The sequence below is a fragment of the Trypanosoma conorhini genome, assembly GCF_003719485.1.
Source record: "Trypanosoma conorhini strain 025E chromosome Unknown Tco_14.4_contig_00042, whole genome shotgun sequence".
NCBI classification, from domain to species: domain Eukaryota; phylum Euglenozoa; class Kinetoplastea; order Trypanosomatida; family Trypanosomatidae; genus Trypanosoma; species Trypanosoma conorhini.
This window is the reverse complement of record NW_021704131.1, coordinates 23,381-42,748: the sequence shown is the minus strand read 5'-3', so window position 1 is coordinate 42,748 and position 19,368 is coordinate 23,381. Positions and strand designations below refer to the sequence as shown.

Here is a 19,368-nt window from a genome sequence, read left to right as displayed (position 1 = left end):
AACTTGTGCGCCGTGCTGTTTTTTTTGTCTTTTTTTTACACTTCCTCGTGTTCTTCTCTCTTGGGTGGATGGGCGCAGGAATAGGGTAGCAGCATCTTGCGGACAACGGGGAAGTGCCGCACAGGGGGACAAAAGACCAACCAGCAGCAGCAGCAGCGGCAGCGACGGCGAAATGACTCTGCGCGAGGATGAGGTGACAGTCGTCCCCGCGGCGCCGTTTCAGCATTGCGGGTGGCACATGTATGAGGGGCAGACGGAGGCCAAAGAGGAGGTGCGCCGTGCCGCGGGGGGCGACGTCAACAGCGACGGAGGCGGCAGCCACGGCGCGGAGGGCGCGGGCGTCAGGGACGCGTCTCCGCTGTGCCATTTGAACGAGCAGCAGGAGCAGGAGAAACAACAGCAGGAGCAGGAGCAGCAGGAGCAGCAGGAGCAGCAGGAGCAGCAGGAGCAGCAGGGCGCCTTCACGGAGAAGTTTCTGCGGCGACGGGAGGTGTTGGCCCTGCAGGAGCTTCTGGCGGAGGTGCGGGCCCTGATGCACGGCTGCTGCCTGCCCGCGATGGACGTGGAGGTGATTGAGGCGCACCTCATCGTCCCCGTGGAGCGCGCGGCGAGGAGGCCGGCGGCGACGCCGGCAAGCCAGTCGTCAATGGAGGCAGCACGCGCCCACAAGACGCCGGCGACGGCGCGCCCACAAGACGCCTGCGGCGTCCGCAGCGTGGGCAAAAACGGCGGCTCCTCCGCAGACATCCCACCAGCCCCCTTGCAGGGCTCTGCGTCGGTCTCACCCGCGACGACGGTGTGCAAACCTGCGGGCGCCGTCGCCCGCCAAGACGCGGGGGGCCGGCACGCGGGAAGGCAGCGTTCGCCCGAGGCGAGAATGGGGCGCGTGCATGCGCCTAACCGTGCCAACGGCTCTGCGGCGAAGCGGGCGGCAGGGACACTCGAAGGAAAGCGACACTTGTCGGCGGAGCCCACTGCCACGGCCAGCGACAGCGATGCCGGCCGCGTGGGAGACGCGGGGCTGCGGGAAACCGCCGTGACGGACATGATGCAGCTGCGCTGGCTGCTTCATCGGCACATGGCCCGCACGCTCGCCGTGCTGGCCGCAGTGGACCAGCGGGAGACGATCATGTCCGAGCTGCGAGAGTTTTTGGCGATGGCCGCGGCAGAGCTCCACATCAAGGGGGCCTCCGGCGACGGCGGTGGCTCCGGCAGCGAAAACGCAGCGCAAGGGTGTCTCTCGCGCAGTGGCTCGGTGCGGCCGTGGGCGACGCAGGCGCGGCCGAACCCGCGGTTGCTGTCGCCGTGGCCCCTGCTCGACTCGCCGCCCCCGCCGGCCTCCGTGCGTCCCCGGCGCCCCGCATCCTCCACCGCTCAGGCCACCGTGGGCATCCCACGCGTTGGCACGGCGGTGTTGCAGCGGCGCTACTACCGCCGTGGAGTGCTGTACTTTATGCGGGAGCTGCAGGAGGTCTCCGTGGCGCTCCTGAAGGCCGTGCGGCAATGGCGGGAGATGCTCAGCGGCAGCTACCCGTTTGTCGTCAAGGGGAACAACTACCTGCTCCAGATGACTCTCGAGATGGCGGAGCTTGCGCAGGAGCCCGTGCTGCGGAGGCTTTTCCCATCGCGCGCCGGGGCGGGCAAAGGCGCGGCGGCAAACATGGACGCCTCCGACGTCGACCCGGAGACCGTCGCGTTCCCCGACTCCCTGCAGTACTGCCCGCTTCTCTCGAACATGCCGAACCTGACGGAGTACACCAAGCCACCGGCGCGGCCCGCCAGCGGCGCCACGCCGGCGCCCGCGGAGTGGGGCGAGAGGGATGCCGAAGATGAAATAGACCGCCTCCAGTCCCCGACGCAGGCGTCGCACGCCGCTGGCGTTTGTCGGAGGCACAGGCCGACAGGGAAGGGCGCCGTGGCTGACGTTGCGTACACACGTCGCGTCTGCGCTGCGGAGGCCGCCCTCCATCGGGAGCTGCCTGTTCAGCTGCAGCTACTTCGGCGCAGCCTCGTTTCCTGCGCGGAGGGGCGCTACCCGCTGCTGCTGCGCGGCGTCGGCGAGATGTGCGGCTCCCGCGACAAGATGGTGCGGCTGCGGTCCCGCCATCGGCAACGCGAGTGGTACTGGCGCCTGCACGACATGCTCTCCTGCCTGGAGGCGGGGAGCGCTGCGGTTTGTAAGGAGTAGCACGAGACTTTATTTGTTTGCTTTGCTTTTTTCTTTTGTCTTTTGCTGAGCGTTTCCGCCGTCCCATGGAAGGGGACATCGTCGCCCCCTCCCCCCACACACACACACACCCGCCGCCGCCGCGGCGTCTACGCGGCCCCGCCGTTCATGTGGGCGACGGCGCGGCGGGTGGACACGTGCACGCATACATACATTTGTTTTTGTTTTATTTATTTGTTTGAGGAGGGGACGCTGCCTCCGCCCTCCACTACCCCGGAAGACGTGAGAGGATGACCGCACGAGGAAGAAGAATAAGAAAACAAAAAAAGGGGGGGGGAAAGAACCAAGAAGAAGAACAAAAAAAAAAGATGCGGGAGTAAAACACCGCAGCACCAGGGTGGAGGTGCGTGAGGAGGAGGAGGAGGCGAGCGCGGGTGCGGGCGCCTGTGTGTATAATCTATTGGCTGAGGCTGTGGGGCGGAGGCGATGGCTGCGAGTGCGATGCAACAGATGGTGCGACCGACGGTGCGGTCGCCGCACCACACACACACACACACAGCTGGTTCCTCTTTCTCCTCTTCACCCCGCTCTTTCCAGGGGTTCTCCTCCCCCTTTCCGTCTTCCCATAAACGCACACAGCGCACGCGCCTGCACCCAGATATATATAAATATATATACATACGTGTAAATACGGCGTTTGGTTAGTAGTTTTCACCTGCGGGCCTTGGCGGCTGCTCGAGATGCTGAGCACGTTTGCCTTGTTCGTGTACGGCTGGATTCTCGGCACCTTCGCCGTGCCGCTGTGCTACCTCTACGGCCTCGAAAGACTCACACTGCTTGTGCAGTACAGCAGCAGGATCCTGCTCTCCCTCTACGTGCGCCTCTCTGGCCAAGACGTCGTCCTCACCCACTTCAGGCGGCCCAACTACCACGAGAGCGCCATCAGCAACACCTCGATGAGCACGCTGGACGCGATGGAGCCGGCGCCATCCCTGTCGGAGGCGACGGGCGTTTCTTCCGTGCGGCACACGGCGGTCTGCCACATTTTTTACCCGAGAGCAGGCAATGTTTTTGGCACCGTGTACGACTGCCGCTTGGTGCTGAACGACAAGCACCTGCTGGTGTACCAGGTGCAGGGCTCGCACGGGTTGGGCAGCCACGAGCGCATCATTACGTCTGAGCGACTGCAGGGTCGTGTGCGGGTCGACCGCATCGTTGTGCAGCCCTCCTTTATGCCGCACAGCGGCCGTCGCGGGGCGGGGGCGTTGCAAGGTCACGTGCTGCACATCCGCGCCTGCGACGGCGGACCCCTCTTTGAGGAGGACGGGGACGCGCTGGAGGAGTCCATGTCAGAGACGCTCCGCTCCACGCGCAGCGGGGGCGTCGCGAGCGGCGGCCGCGCAAAACACCCGAAAGGCCAAGTGGAGGATAACAGCGTCGCCGGCTTGAGCGCCACCGGCGGCCCCGGCAGCGTCGACAGCAGCGGCAAGGCGCCCGGGTCGTCTGGAGGCGCCGACAGCGAGGCGGACTGCCGCTCCGACGCCAGGTACACCGTCGTTGTCAAGTTCTACTACCTGCGGGAGCAGGAGCGGTGGCAGACGCTGCTCGAGGGTCCGCAGGAGGCCGCCCGCTGGCGGGCCTACCTCCGCACCGTCACCACACCCGACTCGTTCAACCTCGTGCTCACGCGGCTGCTGCGACAGAACATGCGCACGACGGCGCTGGCCAACTTCATTGGCGCCCAGCTGCAGAAAAAGTTTGATCAGCTGAGCGTGAGGAAGTTCCCACGCGAGATTGAGGGGCGCATCATCCTCGACGACTTCCTCATCGGGGAGGAGGTGCCCATCTTCAGCAACGTCTCCGCGCCGAGGCTGGTGGCCAACGGGGAGATGGTGTTTGACTTTGACCTGCTCTACCGCGGCGGGGCCACGCTGTGCCTGCGGCTCAATCTCACCTACCGCGGCTTCCGCATCCCGCACGTGGTGTTCTCCATCAAGATCCTGTACCTCGCGGTGCGGGTGCGGGTGAGCGTGGGGCCGCCGCCCAGCAAGAAGTTTTGGCTCGGCGGCCTCTCCCCCCCCGACCTTCGCGTGGAGATGCACCAGGGCATCCAGTCCGGCCGCGGCCTGCTGCACCGCATCCTCACCTCCCTGCCCGACCTCAGCTCCATCGCCTCCAACCTCCTCAAGCTGTACCTCATCTACGACATGGGGCTCCCCGCGCTGGACGACTTCCCGCTGCCGAGCGTCGAAAAGACGCCGCCGCCGTCGCCGCAGCGGGCCACGCGGAAGGCGTGGGACACCCGCTTCAGCCGCCGCCGCGCCGCCGCGCACGGCCGCGGCCACGTCAACGCCGCGCCAACGGCGGCCGCCAGCTCCGGCCGCGTCACGCCTCCCGCGACGAGCCTCCCGGCCCCCGTCGCGGCGGACTCACCCCAAATCGTCCGGAGCAGCGAAAACAGCACCAACGACCTCAACTTTGGCACTACCACGACCCCGAGCTTCACCCGCAGCGGCAACCGGGACGGCTCCTTCTCTCTCGCCCCCGTCTCTCAGCTGTCACCGAACTCAGAGGACGCGCGGAGGCTGCGGCTAAAATTAAAGGCGCGTGAACTGATGCGGAAGGCTGTGAGGCGCGTCACTGGAGTGCCTGACTTTCACGCCAAGGGTTCTTCGTAGGAAGAAAGAAGCGCTTAGGCGCCGTTCCAAAGGCGGGCGCGGAGGTATTTCCCTCCTCTTCTCTATTCTGCTGCATGCAGGCCCGCTCCAGGTGCGGAATTGCACTTAATCCCCATGGCAGTGTGTCCCCGACCAGCGTGAAGTGCCTTTTTTTTTTTTCTTCTGCTGCCGTTGGGGTTGTTTTTGGCTGCCAACGCGGACTTCCCGCGCCTCGATGCGTCGGGCCTCGGGGGAAGACAAGTGCGAGAGAGACAAAAAACAAAATAAAAACGGTAAAGAAAAAAAAACGACAGCAACACAAGAGAGGACAACACGCACTTGTTTTTCTTATATATATATATAATTTCTATGTGTGTGTGTTCAGTAGCTCCCGCCTTGGAGGGGGGCGGCAGGTGGGAGGGCCAGTCCACCGTTGCTATTGTTGTGCTTGCTTGTAATGTACGTGGCGGCGCGGGGAGTGTCGCTGCGTGGCGGCCGCCGGCTGCGCGTGCGACGTCACCCGTCGAGAGGATGGGATCCCTTGCGACACGTGTTTTCCCCCCTCGCGCCCTTGCCCAAAGGGGAGCGGGGGCAGCCCCAAAAGGGAAAACGGTGGCGGTCCCAGTGGGAGTTTATTGCAAGTCAAACGAAACGGGCGAGGGGTGTGCGGATCGTGCCGGGTGCGTGCGTCTTTGCTTCCCTCCGTGTGGGTTCGCGGCGGCGGGGTGGTGGTGAAGGGGGTTCCCTTCACTGGTTGCCGTGTCGTCTTTACGTCCACTCTGCTTCTCCCTTTTTCTCTTTCTTCTCCAAACGCGCAGCTGAATAGGGCTCTGCGGCCGCGCGCGGAAGTCTGTCATTACCCCCTCTTCCAACTCGCGGCGCGCCATCGCTGCCCCGGCAGCAGTTGGGACTGGGAGGTTCGTTGAAGGCCAGCGCCTGCAGAGCGGGGAAACAGTGGGGGACACGCAACGGAAACAGGCATATATATATAGAGAAAGAGAGAGAAAGTGAGAGGCAGAGACAGACACAGACACGGAGCCAGAGAGTGGCCGGGGCAGACACCCCACCCACATACTGGCGGACACACAACACACTAGCGATGACGTCGTGGGTGCCGTTTCTCTGCGGCATCGCTGGGGGGGCGGCAACGACGCTCTTCTTTCTGTCCTTCCTCTTCCTCAAGCTGGAGCAGTTGCTGGCGCGCGTGGTTGGGCGCAAGGAGGCGCGGCTCCGACGGCGCGTCGCGACGGTCGCCAGCGGGGAGGCCTCCCTCTGGAAGGTGGAGGAGATATGCCGCATGGCGCGCTACGACGGCGACATCATGGGCCCAGTTATTCTTGTCCGAGCCGTGCTGTTTGGCAAAACTATTTCTGTGTACCGGATTGACCGCAGCCACAGGTCGGACGACGGCGACCACACGATCATCGAGGCGGAGCACCTGATTGGGAAGATCAACGCCGCCACTGTGACGAGCACGTCGGAGAAGCTGTCCAAGTACCACCGCCACACGGACACCACCACGCGGCAGGCGCCACTGCGGGGAAAGTGCCTTATACTGCGCCGCAAGGAGGGACAGCCGCTCTTCCAGGAGGACCCGGTGTTGCAGCTTTCGCGCCAGCAGCGGCGCCAGCAACGACAACAGGAGGAGGAGGAGGCGGCGAAAAGGCGCGACCACCCACACCACCACCGGCACCACCAGCACCGTCATCGTGTCGACGACCACGGGGTCGGAGAGGGCGGTTCTGCTGAGGGCGGCGGCGAGGCGCAGAGGGGCGACGTCGACAGCGACGAAAACGGCCTCATGCGGCCGGGCGCCTTGGACCTCGACGAGCTGGACAACGATGAGTCCTTTGACGCCTGGACGGCGGTGCTGTTTAAGTTCCCCACCCGGCGTGAGCTGGAGCGTTGGTACAACCTGCTTCAGGCCACCCCTCAGTCCGAGGAGTGGCGCGTGTTTATCAAGCACCTCCCTTCCCTCGACGCCTTTAACCTCGTCGTGGCCCGCCTGTTTTTTGAAAACACGCGAACCAGCGGGCTGCAGGATCTTCTGATTGGAAAAATACGACGAAAGCTGCGACGGGTGTCATGCAAACTTCCAAAGCACATCCACGGAGAAATTTTACTGACGCAGCTCGAGCTCGGGGGCGAGATTCCGTTAATTCGCGGGGTTGGCGAGCCGACCGTCTCCCCCAACGGGGAGGTGGAGCTGGACTTTGACTTTTTGTACCGTGGCGGGTTGAAGTTAGGCCTGCGCTTTGCCATCACCTTCCGCGGGGTGCGGGTGCCGGACATTATATTCAACATCAAAATACTGGAACTCTCCAGTCACATGCGGCTGAGCGTGGGGCCACCGCCGTCCGCCAAAATTTGGGTTGGCGCCCCACGCCCGCCGCAGCTGCGGCTGGAGTTCGCGCAGGAGGTGGCCTCACACGACGGAATCCTGAACGCCGTGCTGAAGCTCATGCCAGACATGAGTGACTTCGCGTCCAACGTCGTGAAGGTCATGCTCTTCGAGGACATGGTGCTGCCCTCCATGGAGGACCTCCCGCTGCCCTGCTTCAGCTACTCCCCCCCTCCTCGGAGGAGGGCTCGCCGCTGCTTGACGAGAACAGCGAGAGCTCCTTTGCGCTGGACGGCGCCACGACGCAGGGCGCGGACTCCACCTTTTCCACCTTTGCCACCACCTCCGGTGGGGCGAAGACACCCACGGTCGCCGATGCTGGGCCGCCGCTGCCGCTCTCCCCGGGCGGAGCGGTGTACCCGGCGCTGTCGCCGGAGCTGGCGCCGAGCTTCGCGTCGTCCGCCTCGCCCTCCTCGCGGGGGGAGGCGGACTCGCTCGCCGGCGAGCCACGGCGCGGCGCGGGGGTCCCGCCCCTCAAGAGCCTTGTGAATCGGATGAAGAAGCGGGCCAGTAAACTGTTCCGCCAGGCAGCGGAGAGAGTGAACGGTGAATGCAGAGAGAAACAGGAGTAGACGGTAATAAAATTGCTCTCCCCCTGCAAGCCTCCACCCATTTGCCTTCGCCCCCACGAAGGCAAGAAAAAAAAAACCCTCAATATTGCCAACGAAACAGCGGAGACAACGACAATAAATATACTCCTCTGCCTACCATTCCTACGTGTGTTTTTTTTTAAATTTATTCACTTTTGTTGTCTCTGTCGCTGCTGCTCGTCCTCTTGGTCTTAGTGGATTAAAGACGTTTTAAAGCCTCTGGGCTGTGTGGCCTATGTACTGCTCCCGCGCTTATGTTTTTCTGCTCTCTTTTGAATTTCTGTGTGGCGCCCCTGCGCTGCCGCTCGCCGGGAATGTTGTGGTGGTGAGCTGCAATGGGTGCTCCCACGTCTTCTGCTGCTCGCGTTGCGCTGTGGCAGGCGCCGAGCTCTGGCGCTGATGCTCGTGAAGTAGCCTGGAACTCACTGGGCGCCTTTCCCTTCGTCCCCCCGCGTCCTCCTTCATGCCCACACCAAAGTATATACGTATGCGTGTGCGTCTGTGTCTGTGCACGTAAAATTTTTTTTTTCGTTGTGTGTGTGTGTGAATATATGCAATGTGTGCATGCCACTTTGCTTCCTCGTCGTGTTTTGTTGCTGAAGGTGTGGGCTGGCCGTTGGCGAGCGTGTCCCCCGGCTGCTCGTGTTACCACCTACCGAGGGCAGCTGGCGCTACGAACAGGCATCCAGGTATATTGATACAGTGGGAATGCCGCCGCCTCCGCCGCCGCCGCCGCCGATGCGTTTTGTGCCGGGCAGGAGGGAGGGCGGAGGCGCACGAAGTTCCACGGAGGCGAGGGAGCCGCGCTTTGAGGTGCTCGAGGGCTCCAGCTTCACGCAGGCGGGAGGTAACAGCGGCGCGTCCGCGTCTGCAGGGCGTTCAGGGCTGCTGGTGCAGCCACAGCACCTCGAGGCTGCAGCGTCCATGAACGACTCTGGCGTCAATAGGCTTCACGGTGCCTCTCCCCCGCCCGCGTTCGCTTCCGCCCTCAGCGTGTCGTCGCCGCAGGCCTCCTCCTCCCCCTCCTCCTCCTCGCAGCAGGTGGCGCAGCTGTGGCGACTCGTGCAGGACCTCACCGCCGAAAACGCCGTCCTGCAGCAGCGGGTGCGGGTGCTAATGGAGGGCGAAACCCGCGACGGCGCGCTGCCCGGCCTCCTCACTGCCCCCGCCTCCCCCGAGGAGACGGAGGCGCTGCTGCTGCGCGTGCGACGCCTGGAGGCGGCGCTGAAGGTGGAGGCGATGGAGCGCGAGGCGCTGGAGGTGCGGCTGCAGGCCCAAGAGCAGGTCCTGACGCGCCTGATACGGCGCTGACGCCCCGCCCCCGCCCCACAGTACTTCAGAAAGCAAAAAAAAAAAACAACAACGACAAAAGCAATAAGAACAGGAACAGGGGAAAGTGCGCGGTACGCGGACGCGCCTCCGCCTTCCCCGCGGTGCCGTCGTTGGGCGGAGGCATAGAGGCGGCTGCCGGAGCCGCGAGGCGAAGAAACGCAGGAGAAAACCACACGAGCCGGGAGGGTGTGGCGGGGGACCCCGCTGCCTCCTGCCTCCTGCCTCCTGCCTCCTGCCTCCTGCCTTCTGCCTCCTGCCTTCTGCCTCCTCGTCTTCTTTGGTCTCCTTCATTGCGGCTTCTTGCTTGATTTTTTGCCTAAATTTTTTATTTACTTATTGCAAAACGAATAACACTAATAATACACAATAAAATGAAGTTCTCGGCACCAAAAGAACGAATGTCGAACACACCCCGACTGACGTCACGCAACCTCTTCGACGCCGTATTCGCGACAATCCCGGCCGACGTGACACTCTACACAGGGCCAGACACACTGCGGGAGAAGTGTGCGCTGCTGGCAAGCAGACGCGCCGCCGCTGCTGCTGCCGCCGCCGCCGCCGGGGAGGAGGAAAACGGCGGCAACGGCGAGGAGGAGGCCTCACTGGAGGATGGATTTCTCCTGCAGTCCGCCGACGCACCCATGGGCGCGGGCGTCATGGACGTGGGTGCGATGATGCGCCGTGCGGCCGAGGCGACGGAGACGCAGGCGGTGGCGTCGCCGCTCGGCGGCACCTCCCCGCGGCACGTTCTCGATCTGAAGCTGGACGCCGACGATGAGGCGGTGCGGGAGGCGACAAAGTACGCCGCCCTCCTCGCGGCGGCAGCGGAGGTGGAGGAGGAGGAGGCGACCAAGGAAACCGCGACGGCGGAGTACGGAGGCAGAGAGAGCGGGGCGGGGGCGGCGAGCAGCCATGCGGCGTCGCGCGCAGGTCACCCTAGCCAGCGGCAAAAGCCGCAGCATCGGGAGGCGGCGGACGCGTCTAGGCGCCAGGCCCTCACCGCGGAGGAGCAGGTGGCCATCATGCGCCCGGAGGAGGGGACCCGGCACGAGGGCCGCTGCGTGCTCTTCCGCCACAGCAGGGGCTTCGGCTTTATTACTCCGGAACTGGGTGGCCCGGACGTCTACTTTACCCGCGACAGCGTCGAGTACTTCTTTACGCGTCGTGTCTTGCGGGCGTTTTACGGCGGCAGCCTTCCGGCAGTGCTGCGGCCGAGAGACGCCTCCCGACGGGGTGGCGGGGGCGACTGCAGGGCGAATTGGGGCACGGCAGTCTCCGTACTGGGGCCCTCTTCGACCGTCGCAGGCGCCCCGGCCAGCCACAACGCGGCTTCGCAGGCCCCGGGGGAGCCTGTGAAGGTCACAGCAGAGCCCAATGCAAAGGGCGACGCGGAGGCGGGGGACGCGATCGCCACGCACGACGCGGAAAAAAAACCGAGCGACGCAAGCAACACGACCTCTGAGGTCATTGACGACGTGGAGGCCAGGACCGATAGTCTGGTGCAGCAGGCAGCCGCGCTCCTCACGCCAGAGAAGGCGCGGCTTTTGTTGCTGTTTCTACAAGTTGGGAAACCCATTGTGTCGACGCCAGAAACCGTGACGTTCACGGCGCGGTGGAACCGTGCGGGGAGCCACGCGAATCGCCGGTTGCGGGCAGACGACATCCGCGGCCTGCCTGCTAACGGATATGCCTTGATGGTGGAGCAGGCCTGGTTTGAGCGCCTCTTCCCGCGCGCCTCCGGCCGCCGCGCGGAAGGGCGGGGTCGCGGCACTGTAGCAGGCGGCAGCAACGAATGCCTGGCGCGTCGTCGCGGGACGATTCGCATGTACGATTCGGATGAACTTCGCGGTGTTATACGCCCCGACGAAGCCGAGGCGCAGGGTGTGCTGTTTTACAACGACGCGTTCCTCTGGGACCCATCGATGGATCCGGCGCGCTGCCGACCTTCCGTGGGCCTTGTCGTGCGCTACTCCGTCGCCGGCCGCGATCGTCACGGCAAGGAGCTCGCCGCACTAATCACCGCCACCGACGACACCGCAATTAGCGAGGCAAACGCGGAATGGGCTACCGGCGGCGGTGCACAGGATCACGAAGGAAGAGAGCAGGGCGGAGCGGGTACTGCGACTGGCGGCGGCGGCAGCTCTGGCGCTGGAGGCGGCGGTGGTACTCGCGAGGAGGAAACCGCAGGGCGAAAGCGTCGGCGGGACGAGGAGCTCTTACTGTTGGAGGAAGATGACTATGGCATCATGTGACCTGCCGACGCCATTGCGACATCATTTGGATTGACAACTCTTCCGCGGGGCTTGCCAGACGGTCTTCTTCTCCTTTTACTTACTTCTCACTGGTTTAGCTCTGCTTTCCTATGCCATCCCTGCCCTGCTGTGCCACCAGGCAGGCTTGCTGGTTGGTGCTGGTGTTTGTCTTCCTTCCTTCCCTTCACTTTTACTGCTTCTGTGGGTGCTCCTTGCGCTGCACCTCTGTCTATGTGCGCGTGTGTCTGTTTTTAGGTAAGGAGCGAGAAAGAGGTTGCGCGGGAAGCAACCAACAGCAAAACGGAGGGAACAGCGCACACTCGACGAGGATGGGGGGACGGTTGTCCTTCTGCGTCTCCCGCCGCCGCCTGCTCGTTGGCGCGGATGCCTCAAATTTCGCGTGGCGTCCAGCGAGCCGCCCAAAGTGTGGTGTCCTCCAGCGCCTTCTTTTGGGGCGTTGCTGGGGCACTCCTGACGGCGGAAGTCGCCTACTACTACACGGTGGTGTGGCTCCGGGCGCGGGCTCGGCGTCCGCGCGGCGCACTGCCCTCAACATCTGGGGGAGACGCACCAGCCGACGCGGAAGGTGCACCCTCCGTGCGCCATTATTGGGGTCAGCTGCGTGACGCCGTCCTCAGCGCCCCACGTGCGTCGTTGGGGGACGCGGGCAGGCGTCTCGCTCCACTCGCGGTCGCGGACGACGTTACAGGCGTCGGCCTTCCAGACGCCCTGCGGGTTGTGTGGGAGGACCACGTGAGGTACGCCGTGGACGAGCGCGAGGTCCTCCGGTTGCTGCGGCGTGCGGTGAAGGGGCCCACCCTGACGGCTGAGGAGGATCTCTTTGCGGCCGCCGCGTTGGCGTTGCTGTGGCGCCTGCAGCTTACCCGGGCAGTTCACACGGCGGTGGTAGTAAGCGGCGACGTTAGCCAATGCAGCGGTGCTCTGGCTGACCTGGGCGACCACTCCACGACGTTTTACCGGGCGTTTATCCGCCCCCTTGCGGGAGGCCCCGCCGCGTCTGCAGTTGCCGCCTGCTGGTTTTTCCTCTCAGAGGAACTGCGGCACCTGCGACGCCGACGACGCCGGCTGCAGCTGCAAAACACCTGGAGCCTGGCCAAATACCTCTACGCCGGCTGCCGCGAGAAGCTGCTCTCGTCTGCCATGATGGGCCTCCTCACTGCCGTTGCGGCACACAGCGCAACGACGGGGCTGGTGGTGCGGGAGCAGGTTGAGCGTCTGCTGAGCGCTGCCCCAGGCCTGTCTCTGCCGCGCTCGCGCGGTGGCTGCCGCGGCGCATCCTCCCACGCCACCGGAAGGGTCGTTGTGGGACTTTTGGCGTTTGAGTGGGCGCGCCTTGTCGCCACCGCCGCGGTGATGCGTGTGACGGAGGATTACATCCGCACCTCCGCCTCGTCGCACCGCGAATCCGTGAAGCGGCAACTGTACGAGGCGCTCGCCCACACGCCGCTGTCGTTCTTTGACACACGAGAGCAGGAGGAGGTGGAACAGCTTATCTACTACGCCAACGACCTGGAGGGGGTGGATGTGCAGGTGCACGACTACCTCGCGAGATTCGTGCGTGCTGCGGCGATGTTTGCGGCGGCTGCCGCGGCCCTGGACCGGCACAGTCGCGTGGTGGTTGTGGCGACGGTGGGGGCATCCAGTCTGCTGACGGGCATGTTAAACCTGCTGCGACGGAGGTGCGCCGAGGAGGCGCAGGGCGACAATGTCGACGTCGAGGAGGAGGAGAATGGAAACATGGCCACCGACGGCGTGATGCTGCGGGGGATGGAAATCATTGAGCACATCTACGAGCTGCGGCCGTATGGGGCAGACGCGACGCTCATGCGCTGGTGGACGGAGCGCACCGCGCAGGACCGCAAAGGGCCTGGGATGGGGCGACGCATTCTGCGCGTGGCGCTTTCCCTCCGTCGCTTGTGGAACATTGACGCCCTCACCTCCCTGACGACGTGGCTGCTGCCGGCGATTGTGACCGCCCAGGCGGCGGCGACGTGTCAGGCGCAGGGGGCTCTCATGGAGGCCATGCGTGCCGTGCAGGAGCTGCTGGACGAGGCACTCGACGCCCGCCGGCTGGGAGAGGTGGTGTTGAGCAACGCATACAAGGCCAATGCGCTGGAGCGGATCATCGACACCAGGCACTGGGAGCGGGAAGAGCCGCTGAAAGGCAGCTGCTGCGCCATCGCCGTGAATGGCAGCGACGACGCGGATAACGTGGCAGCGCAGCGCGGGCGCGAGGCAGGGACGGGGGCGCTTCTGAGCGGGGACGTGGAGGTTGAGGTCCACCGCATCCGAGCCGATGGCCTGCAGTTCCAGTACCCAACCGCCCCCACCGTCAACGCCTTTCTTGCGCCCGCCTCATTCACGCTGCAGCTGCAGGATGACTTGACGGGGGCGGGGCGACTTGTCTGCGTCACCGGGCCGAGCGGCTGCGGGAAGACAACCCTGCTGCGTCTCCTCCTGGCCTTGTACACAACCGACGCCAACCGTTTGATGCTGCAGCTGCGACATCGCCGGGGCCTGGCGACGCAGGCGCAGACAAGTCACGACCGTGGCGGCGTGCAGGGCGGCAGTAATGGCACCTGCGACGGCGACGACGAGGGAGAAGGCGGTTGGATTCCGGTTGCATCGCTTCCACGCAGACTACTCCGGGCCACGCTGTTCAGTTACATGCCACAGACAGCCACCATATTCGCTGGTGCCACGATTGCGCAAAACATCACCCTACGGAGCCAGGTCTCGGTGGCAAACCTTGCGCTACTTTCGAGGGTGCGGAGTTGCGCGGAGGCGGCGGCGTGCATGGACTTCATCGGGCGCCTGCCGCAGGGGTTTCTCACCCCGTTGTCGCTGACGGCAGGCTGGGTGACGCCTGGGGGTGTGCGGCTGAGCTGTGGGCAGGGGCAGCGACTGATGCTGGCCCGGGCCCTGTACCACGGTGGCGGGGTGCTGCTGATGGACGAGCCCACCGCGGGGCTGGATGCGGCGTCGAAGGAGGCCGTCATGACGCAGCTGATGGAGTTACTACGGTCCAAGCGACTGAGCGGGGCACTCTGCGTGACGCACGACGCGGAGCTCCTGCAGCGGGCGCATCAGGTTGTTCGACTCTAAAGGAAGCCGCATAATTGGTGGCTGCGGGGGGCTCATTTTTTTGCTCTCTTTTCTTCATCCTTCTCCCTCTCTGTATCACAGTGTATGTATGCGTGTGCGTAAGCAGGGGGAGCTTAGAGAGCACTAAGCTCAGTTGTGTGTGTATATATATATATAATGTCTGTTGGGTGATGTTGTTTTTGTTCCTCTTTGTGTGTGTGGGGGTGTGCGTGCGTGCGTGGGTGGGTGGGTGGGTGTTGTTGGCCGCCTTGCAGACGCCTCTGCTCTTGCGTGAACGCCTCGCTGGGTGGTGGTCGTGGCGGGGTGCAAGGCAACCGCCCAGTCTGTTGGGCGCGCACGCGTCCCTCTTCTTCCCATTCGCTGCACGGAGGGAATAGGAGGCGGCAGAGGGCGACACGAAAAGAGGGAATATATATATATATATACACACACTGCAGGGAACAGCAAATAAAACCAGCAACAACAACAGAGGCTGTCTGAAACAGACCCTGGCGGGTGGCGCGTAGTGCATGAGGGAGAGACGGAAGGGGAGGGAAACGCCGGGCCCCGCCGCGCCGGAGGAGGAGCACGACGCCACGCAGAACACGATGGACCTCACCAAGATCGGCCGCTACAAGTGCTACGCCAAGCACGTGTCCCACCTGGCCTCATGGCGGTTTCGTGAGCAGGGGCAGGATCGTCTCACGCGGCGCTCCGCCTTGCTGCAGAGGGGTGACTACCATGAGAAGGCGGGAGCCTGTATGGAGTGCGGCAGCTCCTGGTGGACCGCCTACTTCTCGGACTGGTGTGGGCCGCGTTGGCGCGAGCAGCCGCCGTTTGGATTCCCCATGATGACAGGCCCGCGACGCTCCTTCCAGCTCCTCGTGCGGAAGCATCCCGCGGTGACGATGTGCATCTGGCTCTTCCTCTTCCTCTGCGAGACGGCGATGGTCACGCTGTACATCGTGCAGACAACGCAGACGGGCGAGGCGACCTGGGTGGACTACGGCGTGAAGGACTTTGACTGGTACGCTACGGTGCAGACGATTCTATCCATTGTGCTTCTCTCGCAGCTCGTCGTTGCCTACTCCGTGAGCACCGTCACGATCATCATCGTGCTCGTGACTTCGGGGTACCGCATCATCACGTACTTTGTGGCCCTGGTGAGCGGGCTGGGGTGGGTGAGCCGCATGTACGTGCCCCTCTTTCTGCGTTGCTGGGCGATGCGGCAGTACTTCCTCCTCCTGCTAGACTCCTTCGCGATGCTCACGCCGCGCAACCATCAACTCGACGTCATTCGCCTCGCCGCCGGTCCACTGAGCCTCTTCTTCGCCATGCTCTTTACCTTCGGCTGCGTCTTCCACATCCACCACATCTTGCTGGGCCACAGCCTCGACATTGGGGATGCGCTCTACTGGATCGTGGTGACGGCCTCCACCGTCGGTTTTGGCGACATCGTCCCGCTGGGCATTGACGGCCGTGCCCTCGCCCTCGTGATTGTGCTGATCTTCCTCGCCAGCATGCCGACGTGGATCATGCTGGCCATCTCGACGCTGCGCATTCTGCGCGAGTTCCCGCGCTACACGGGGCGGCGGCGACAGTTTTTCGTCTACGGGCACGTCAGCCACGCGGACGCCGTTTCGATCCTCGAGGAGGTCCTCACCCTCTACCCGATGAAGGTGGTGTGCTTCTGCTACACCAGCTTCTCGCCGGAGGTGCGGGCCATTGGGCGGCACCCGCGCTACCGCATGCGCAGCAGCTTCTACCAGGTGCGCATGCTCGATCGCCGCATGATGGAGCGGCTGCAGGTGTCGGAGGCGTCCGCCATCATCCTTCTCCCCGACGCCAAGACAGACTCCAGCCACATGGACGCGGATGTCATGCTGTGGTCCATCACCTTTCAACGCCACGCCCCACACGTGCCACAGTACTTGCGCCTACGCTTCGCCTTTCATGCGAAGCTGCTTGGCGGGCTTGGAAGCTTTCTGTTTGACCAGAACAACAAACTTATCATGTCCACGGCCCTGCTGCTCCCAGGGCTTCTGCCGTTCCTTGTGAACCTGGTGCGTGTCGCCTCCGCCGCCGGCACCGCGCCGCCCGACCTGTGGGAGAAGAGCTCGCAGGACAACTGGAAGAGCCTGTACGAGTACAGCCGCCGCAACATCTTCGCATCCTGCCCGGTGCCGTGGTTCTTTGTCCACCTCTCCCTCTCTCGCGTTGTGCGGCTCTTGAAGGCGCACAACGTCCTCGTCGTGGGGGTGGAGGAGGCCTCCCGCAACGTGATGCGACTGGACCTGCAGTACATCCTTGAACAGGGCGACACCCTGCTGGTGCTGCACGAGGGGGGCCTTAGCGGTCTGTCGGAGGTGCTCTGGAGCCTCGACCCGGGCGTCGCCGGCATGCGCCAACCAATTGACGCCTGCTCTGCCACCAACAACAGCTCCGTTGCGTCCAGGCCACACGGCGACTCCCTCCCGATGTCAAGGCAGGACCTCTTTGAGCTCGGGCCGGAAACCTTGAGCCCGGAGGTGGGCGACGCCAGGCTCTACTACCCCTTCAACATGAGCTTTGACCTGAGAGGCGAGGAGGGGGAGGGGACGCCATCGCGGCAGAGTAGCACGGCTGTGTCCGTGGGAGGCGAAGTTACGAACGTGAACGGCAAGCGAGGCGCCTCGTCGGCAGAGCCCCCCGAGTCGCGATGCTCCGACGCAGAGGTGTGGGACTTGCGCTGGGAACTGATGCGGCAGCCCTTTGTTGACCAGCACCCCAACGGTGTTCCACTGAGGGAGCTTCCGCTAGGCGGTTCCCTGTCGGTGCTGAGAGAGCTGCTGAGCTACCATCGGGCGGCGGTTGCGTATGCGTCTAGCACAACCGAGGAGGCCATTGCGCGGCTTGAGCAGCAGGTCAATGACATTCTCGCCCACGTCGCCTTGGAGTATCTTGGCCGCATAGAAAGGGAGGACGATGTGGAGAACTTTCTCTTCCTTGACCAGGTGTCGTGCTTTCGTCAGCCGGCGCGCTCCTCGCTGTACGAAAAATACCTCGATGAGGGCATCTCCAAGAACGAGCTCACGCAGATGATGCAGAGCATAAAATCTATCTACCCAAACTCGCGGCTAACGCTGCTCACGTCGCGGAATCTTTCGAGCGAGTTTCTGCAGTGGTGGAAGGCGAACTTTGGGAGCGCGCTGTGCTACATCCGTGGGCTGAGCACGTCGGAGTCGCACCTGGACTACGCCATCCAGCGAAGCGGGGGTCGCCTGCGGTTGCGCGGGATTTTGCTCTACTGCTCCCAGCTTGGCACCTGGGACTTTTCCGACATTCCACTCATCACGGTGGAGAAAAACGTGGCGCAGTTAATGGAGTTGGGCCCGCGGGAGCAGCTGCGGGCGTCAGGCAGACCGAGTGCGCAGCTGACGCACCTGTCCGAGCAGAATTTGGTGGTGGAGCTGGAGTCGTTCGTCTCCTGCATCTCCGTCACCCCGCACCACACCGATCCGGAGTGGCGCCGGCGCGGCGAGGTGCAGTTTCAGGACTCCCTGGCCTTCATGATGGGCCGCTGCTTCTCGGCCAACATGCTGCAGACGATCTTCATCCACGCCCACCGCGACCACCGCATCATGCAGTTCTTCGACATGGTGCTTTGCCAGCAGGGACGCGACGAACTCTACGACCCCAACCTGTGGACGGGCTACGGCAACGCCCCCACGACCCTCTTCAAGGTGTGCGGCAACCAGCTGCTGCACTTTCAGACCTTTGGCGACGCCTTCTCCTTCCTGCTCTCGCGGCGCTCGTGGGTGACCATCGGGGTGTTTCGCCGCTTTCCCGACTCCGAGCGGCTGCCGGGGGTGGCGCGGTACTTCATCACGAACCCCCCGTCGCGCATGCCGCTGCGCCCCGACGACGTCATGTACGCCCTCTCCGCCACGTCCCACATGTACAGCTTCATGAACCCCTAAGAGGAAGAGGAATCGGAAGAAGCTGCGGCGGCAGCAAAGATGAGAAAGCAGGGAACGAGGATGTAAGCAGACGCGTGTCCAAGGCGCGCCCGCATGAAAAAGCGGCAACGCGTGTGGAGGCCTGGAGGCGCGGGGTACCTATGTTTTTCCCGCGGAAGTTGGGGATAGCTGCCCAAGAAACGAGCCGCTCAATGATGGAGCTTGTGTGATGCTGCCGCTTCTTTCACTGTTTCTTTTTCTTCGTCTTCTTCTTTTCTTGTGTCTTTGCTGGAATCCTGTGAGGGGACGTCTGTGTGATGCGGTGGAGCCACGCAGACGGTGGTGGTGGTGGTGGTGGTGCTCTTGTTGTGTAAATTCAGTGTGTTTTGTGATTGTGTAACTTTTTGTTTTTGATTTTTTTTCCCGGAAGGTACCGTCGTGGGGTGGGGGCGGCGGGCGTAGCGCCTCCCTTTTTGTTTTTGTTTTGTGTTTTGTGTGTGCCGCGCCGTCATCCCGGCCCAACCTCCTTCCCGGCCCTCCACGCGGGGGAGCAGGGGCCTGCAGGAGTGCCACTTTGTGAGTTCACGACGAGAGCCCCGGTTGCCATGGCCGCACTTACTTTGAATCCATTTCTTCCTTTCCCTCACTCCCTCTTTCTCTCTCTCTGTGTGTGGGGGAACCCGACTCTTCAGTGGGGGGGACGCTGGGCAGGCACCGCGCCAAGCCGACGCCGCCGCTTTGTTGTGTGCCCCCCTCCCCCTGTGTAGGAATAGGAGGGGAGAAGACGGCAGCCGGACGCGGCTTCTGTTGCTGGTGTTGTTCTTGACTTTGGGGTGGGGCTGCGTTCTTGCCGCCCTCGCGGCGCCCGCTTCCCCGCGTGCCCTCCGCCTGCTGCTCTTTCTGCTCTCCCAGCCTTTGCTGACCCT

General features: G+C 63.7%; 7 protein-coding genes across 7 annotated transcripts, besides 14 other annotated features; all 7 read left to right on the top strand.

Moving 5' to 3' along the window:
- Nucleotides 1-141: 141 nt before the first annotated feature.
- Nucleotides 142-163: a microsatellite.
- A 9-nt stretch (nt 164-172) lies between these two features.
- On the top strand, nt 173-2,188 carry Tco025E_01330 (uncharacterized protein; the record flags this gene model as incomplete). The annotated part of the gene is made up of 1 exon (XM_029368268.1): nt 173-2,188. One exon carries the CDS (start codon nt 173-175, stop codon nt 2,186-2,188), a length of 2,016 nt encoding a protein of 671 aa, XP_029231576.1.
- Nucleotides 2,189-2,298: 110 nt separating this feature from the next.
- Nucleotides 2,299-2,332: a microsatellite.
- Nucleotides 2,333-2,467: 135 nt separating this feature from the next.
- Nucleotides 2,468-2,536: a microsatellite.
- Nucleotides 2,537-2,563: 27 nt separating this feature from the next.
- Nucleotides 2,564-2,592: a microsatellite.
- A 112-nt stretch (nt 2,593-2,704) lies between these two features.
- Nucleotides 2,705-2,725: a microsatellite.
- A 100-nt stretch (nt 2,726-2,825) lies between these two features.
- Nucleotides 2,826-2,848: a microsatellite.
- Nucleotides 2,849-2,907: 59 nt separating this feature from the next.
- On the top strand, nt 2,908-4,845 carry Tco025E_01329 (uncharacterized protein; the record flags this gene model as incomplete). The annotated part of the gene is made up of 1 exon (XM_029368267.1): nt 2,908-4,845. One exon carries the CDS (start codon nt 2,908-2,910, stop codon nt 4,843-4,845), a length of 1,938 nt encoding a protein of 645 aa, XP_029231575.1.
- Nucleotides 4,846-5,816: 971 nt separating this feature from the next.
- Nucleotides 5,817-5,869: a microsatellite.
- A 54-nt stretch (nt 5,870-5,923) lies between these two features.
- On the top strand, nt 5,924-7,714 carry Tco025E_01328 (uncharacterized protein; the record flags this gene model as incomplete). The annotated part of the gene is made up of 1 exon (XM_029368266.1): nt 5,924-7,714. The coding sequence occupies one exon, from the start codon at nt 5,924-5,926 to the stop codon at nt 7,712-7,714; it is 1,791 nt and encodes a 596-aa protein (XP_029231574.1).
- An 811-nt stretch (nt 7,715-8,525) lies between these two features.
- Nucleotides 8,526-8,553: a microsatellite.
- Tco025E_01327 (uncharacterized protein) lies at nt 8,554-9,126 on the top strand (the record flags this gene model as incomplete). Its single annotated transcript, XM_029368265.1, has 1 exon — nt 8,554-9,126. One exon carries the CDS (start codon nt 8,554-8,556, stop codon nt 9,124-9,126), a length of 573 nt encoding a protein of 190 aa, XP_029231573.1.
- A 225-nt stretch (nt 9,127-9,351) lies between these two features.
- Nucleotides 9,352-9,416: a microsatellite.
- A 129-nt stretch (nt 9,417-9,545) lies between these two features.
- Nucleotides 9,546-11,399, top strand: Tco025E_01326 (uncharacterized protein; the record flags this gene model as incomplete). Its single annotated transcript, XM_029368264.1, has 1 exon — nt 9,546-11,399. The coding sequence occupies one exon, from the start codon at nt 9,546-9,548 to the stop codon at nt 11,397-11,399; it is 1,854 nt and encodes a 617-aa protein (XP_029231572.1).
- A 384-nt stretch (nt 11,400-11,783) lies between these two features.
- Nucleotides 11,784-14,525, top strand: Tco025E_01325 (ABC transporter; the record flags this gene model as incomplete). Its single annotated transcript, XM_029368263.1, has 1 exon — nt 11,784-14,525. One exon carries the CDS (start codon nt 11,784-11,786, stop codon nt 14,523-14,525), a length of 2,742 nt encoding a protein of 913 aa, XP_029231571.1.
- Nucleotides 14,526-14,659: 134 nt separating this feature from the next.
- Nucleotides 14,660-14,765: a microsatellite.
- A 168-nt stretch (nt 14,766-14,933) lies between these two features.
- Nucleotides 14,934-14,950: a microsatellite.
- An 84-nt stretch (nt 14,951-15,034) lies between these two features.
- On the top strand, nt 15,035-18,463 carry Tco025E_01324 (calcium/potassium channel (CAKC); the record flags this gene model as incomplete). Its single annotated transcript, XM_029368262.1, has 1 exon — nt 15,035-18,463. The coding sequence occupies one exon, from the start codon at nt 15,035-15,037 to the stop codon at nt 18,461-18,463; it is 3,429 nt and encodes a 1,142-aa protein (XP_029231570.1).
- Nucleotides 18,464-18,780: 317 nt separating this feature from the next.
- Nucleotides 18,781-18,802: a microsatellite.
- A 20-nt stretch (nt 18,803-18,822) lies between these two features.
- Nucleotides 18,823-18,864: a sequence feature (A-rich).
- A 214-nt stretch (nt 18,865-19,078) lies between these two features.
- Nucleotides 19,079-19,108: a sequence feature (GA-rich).
- Between the last annotated feature and the right edge of the window lie 260 nt (nt 19,109-19,368).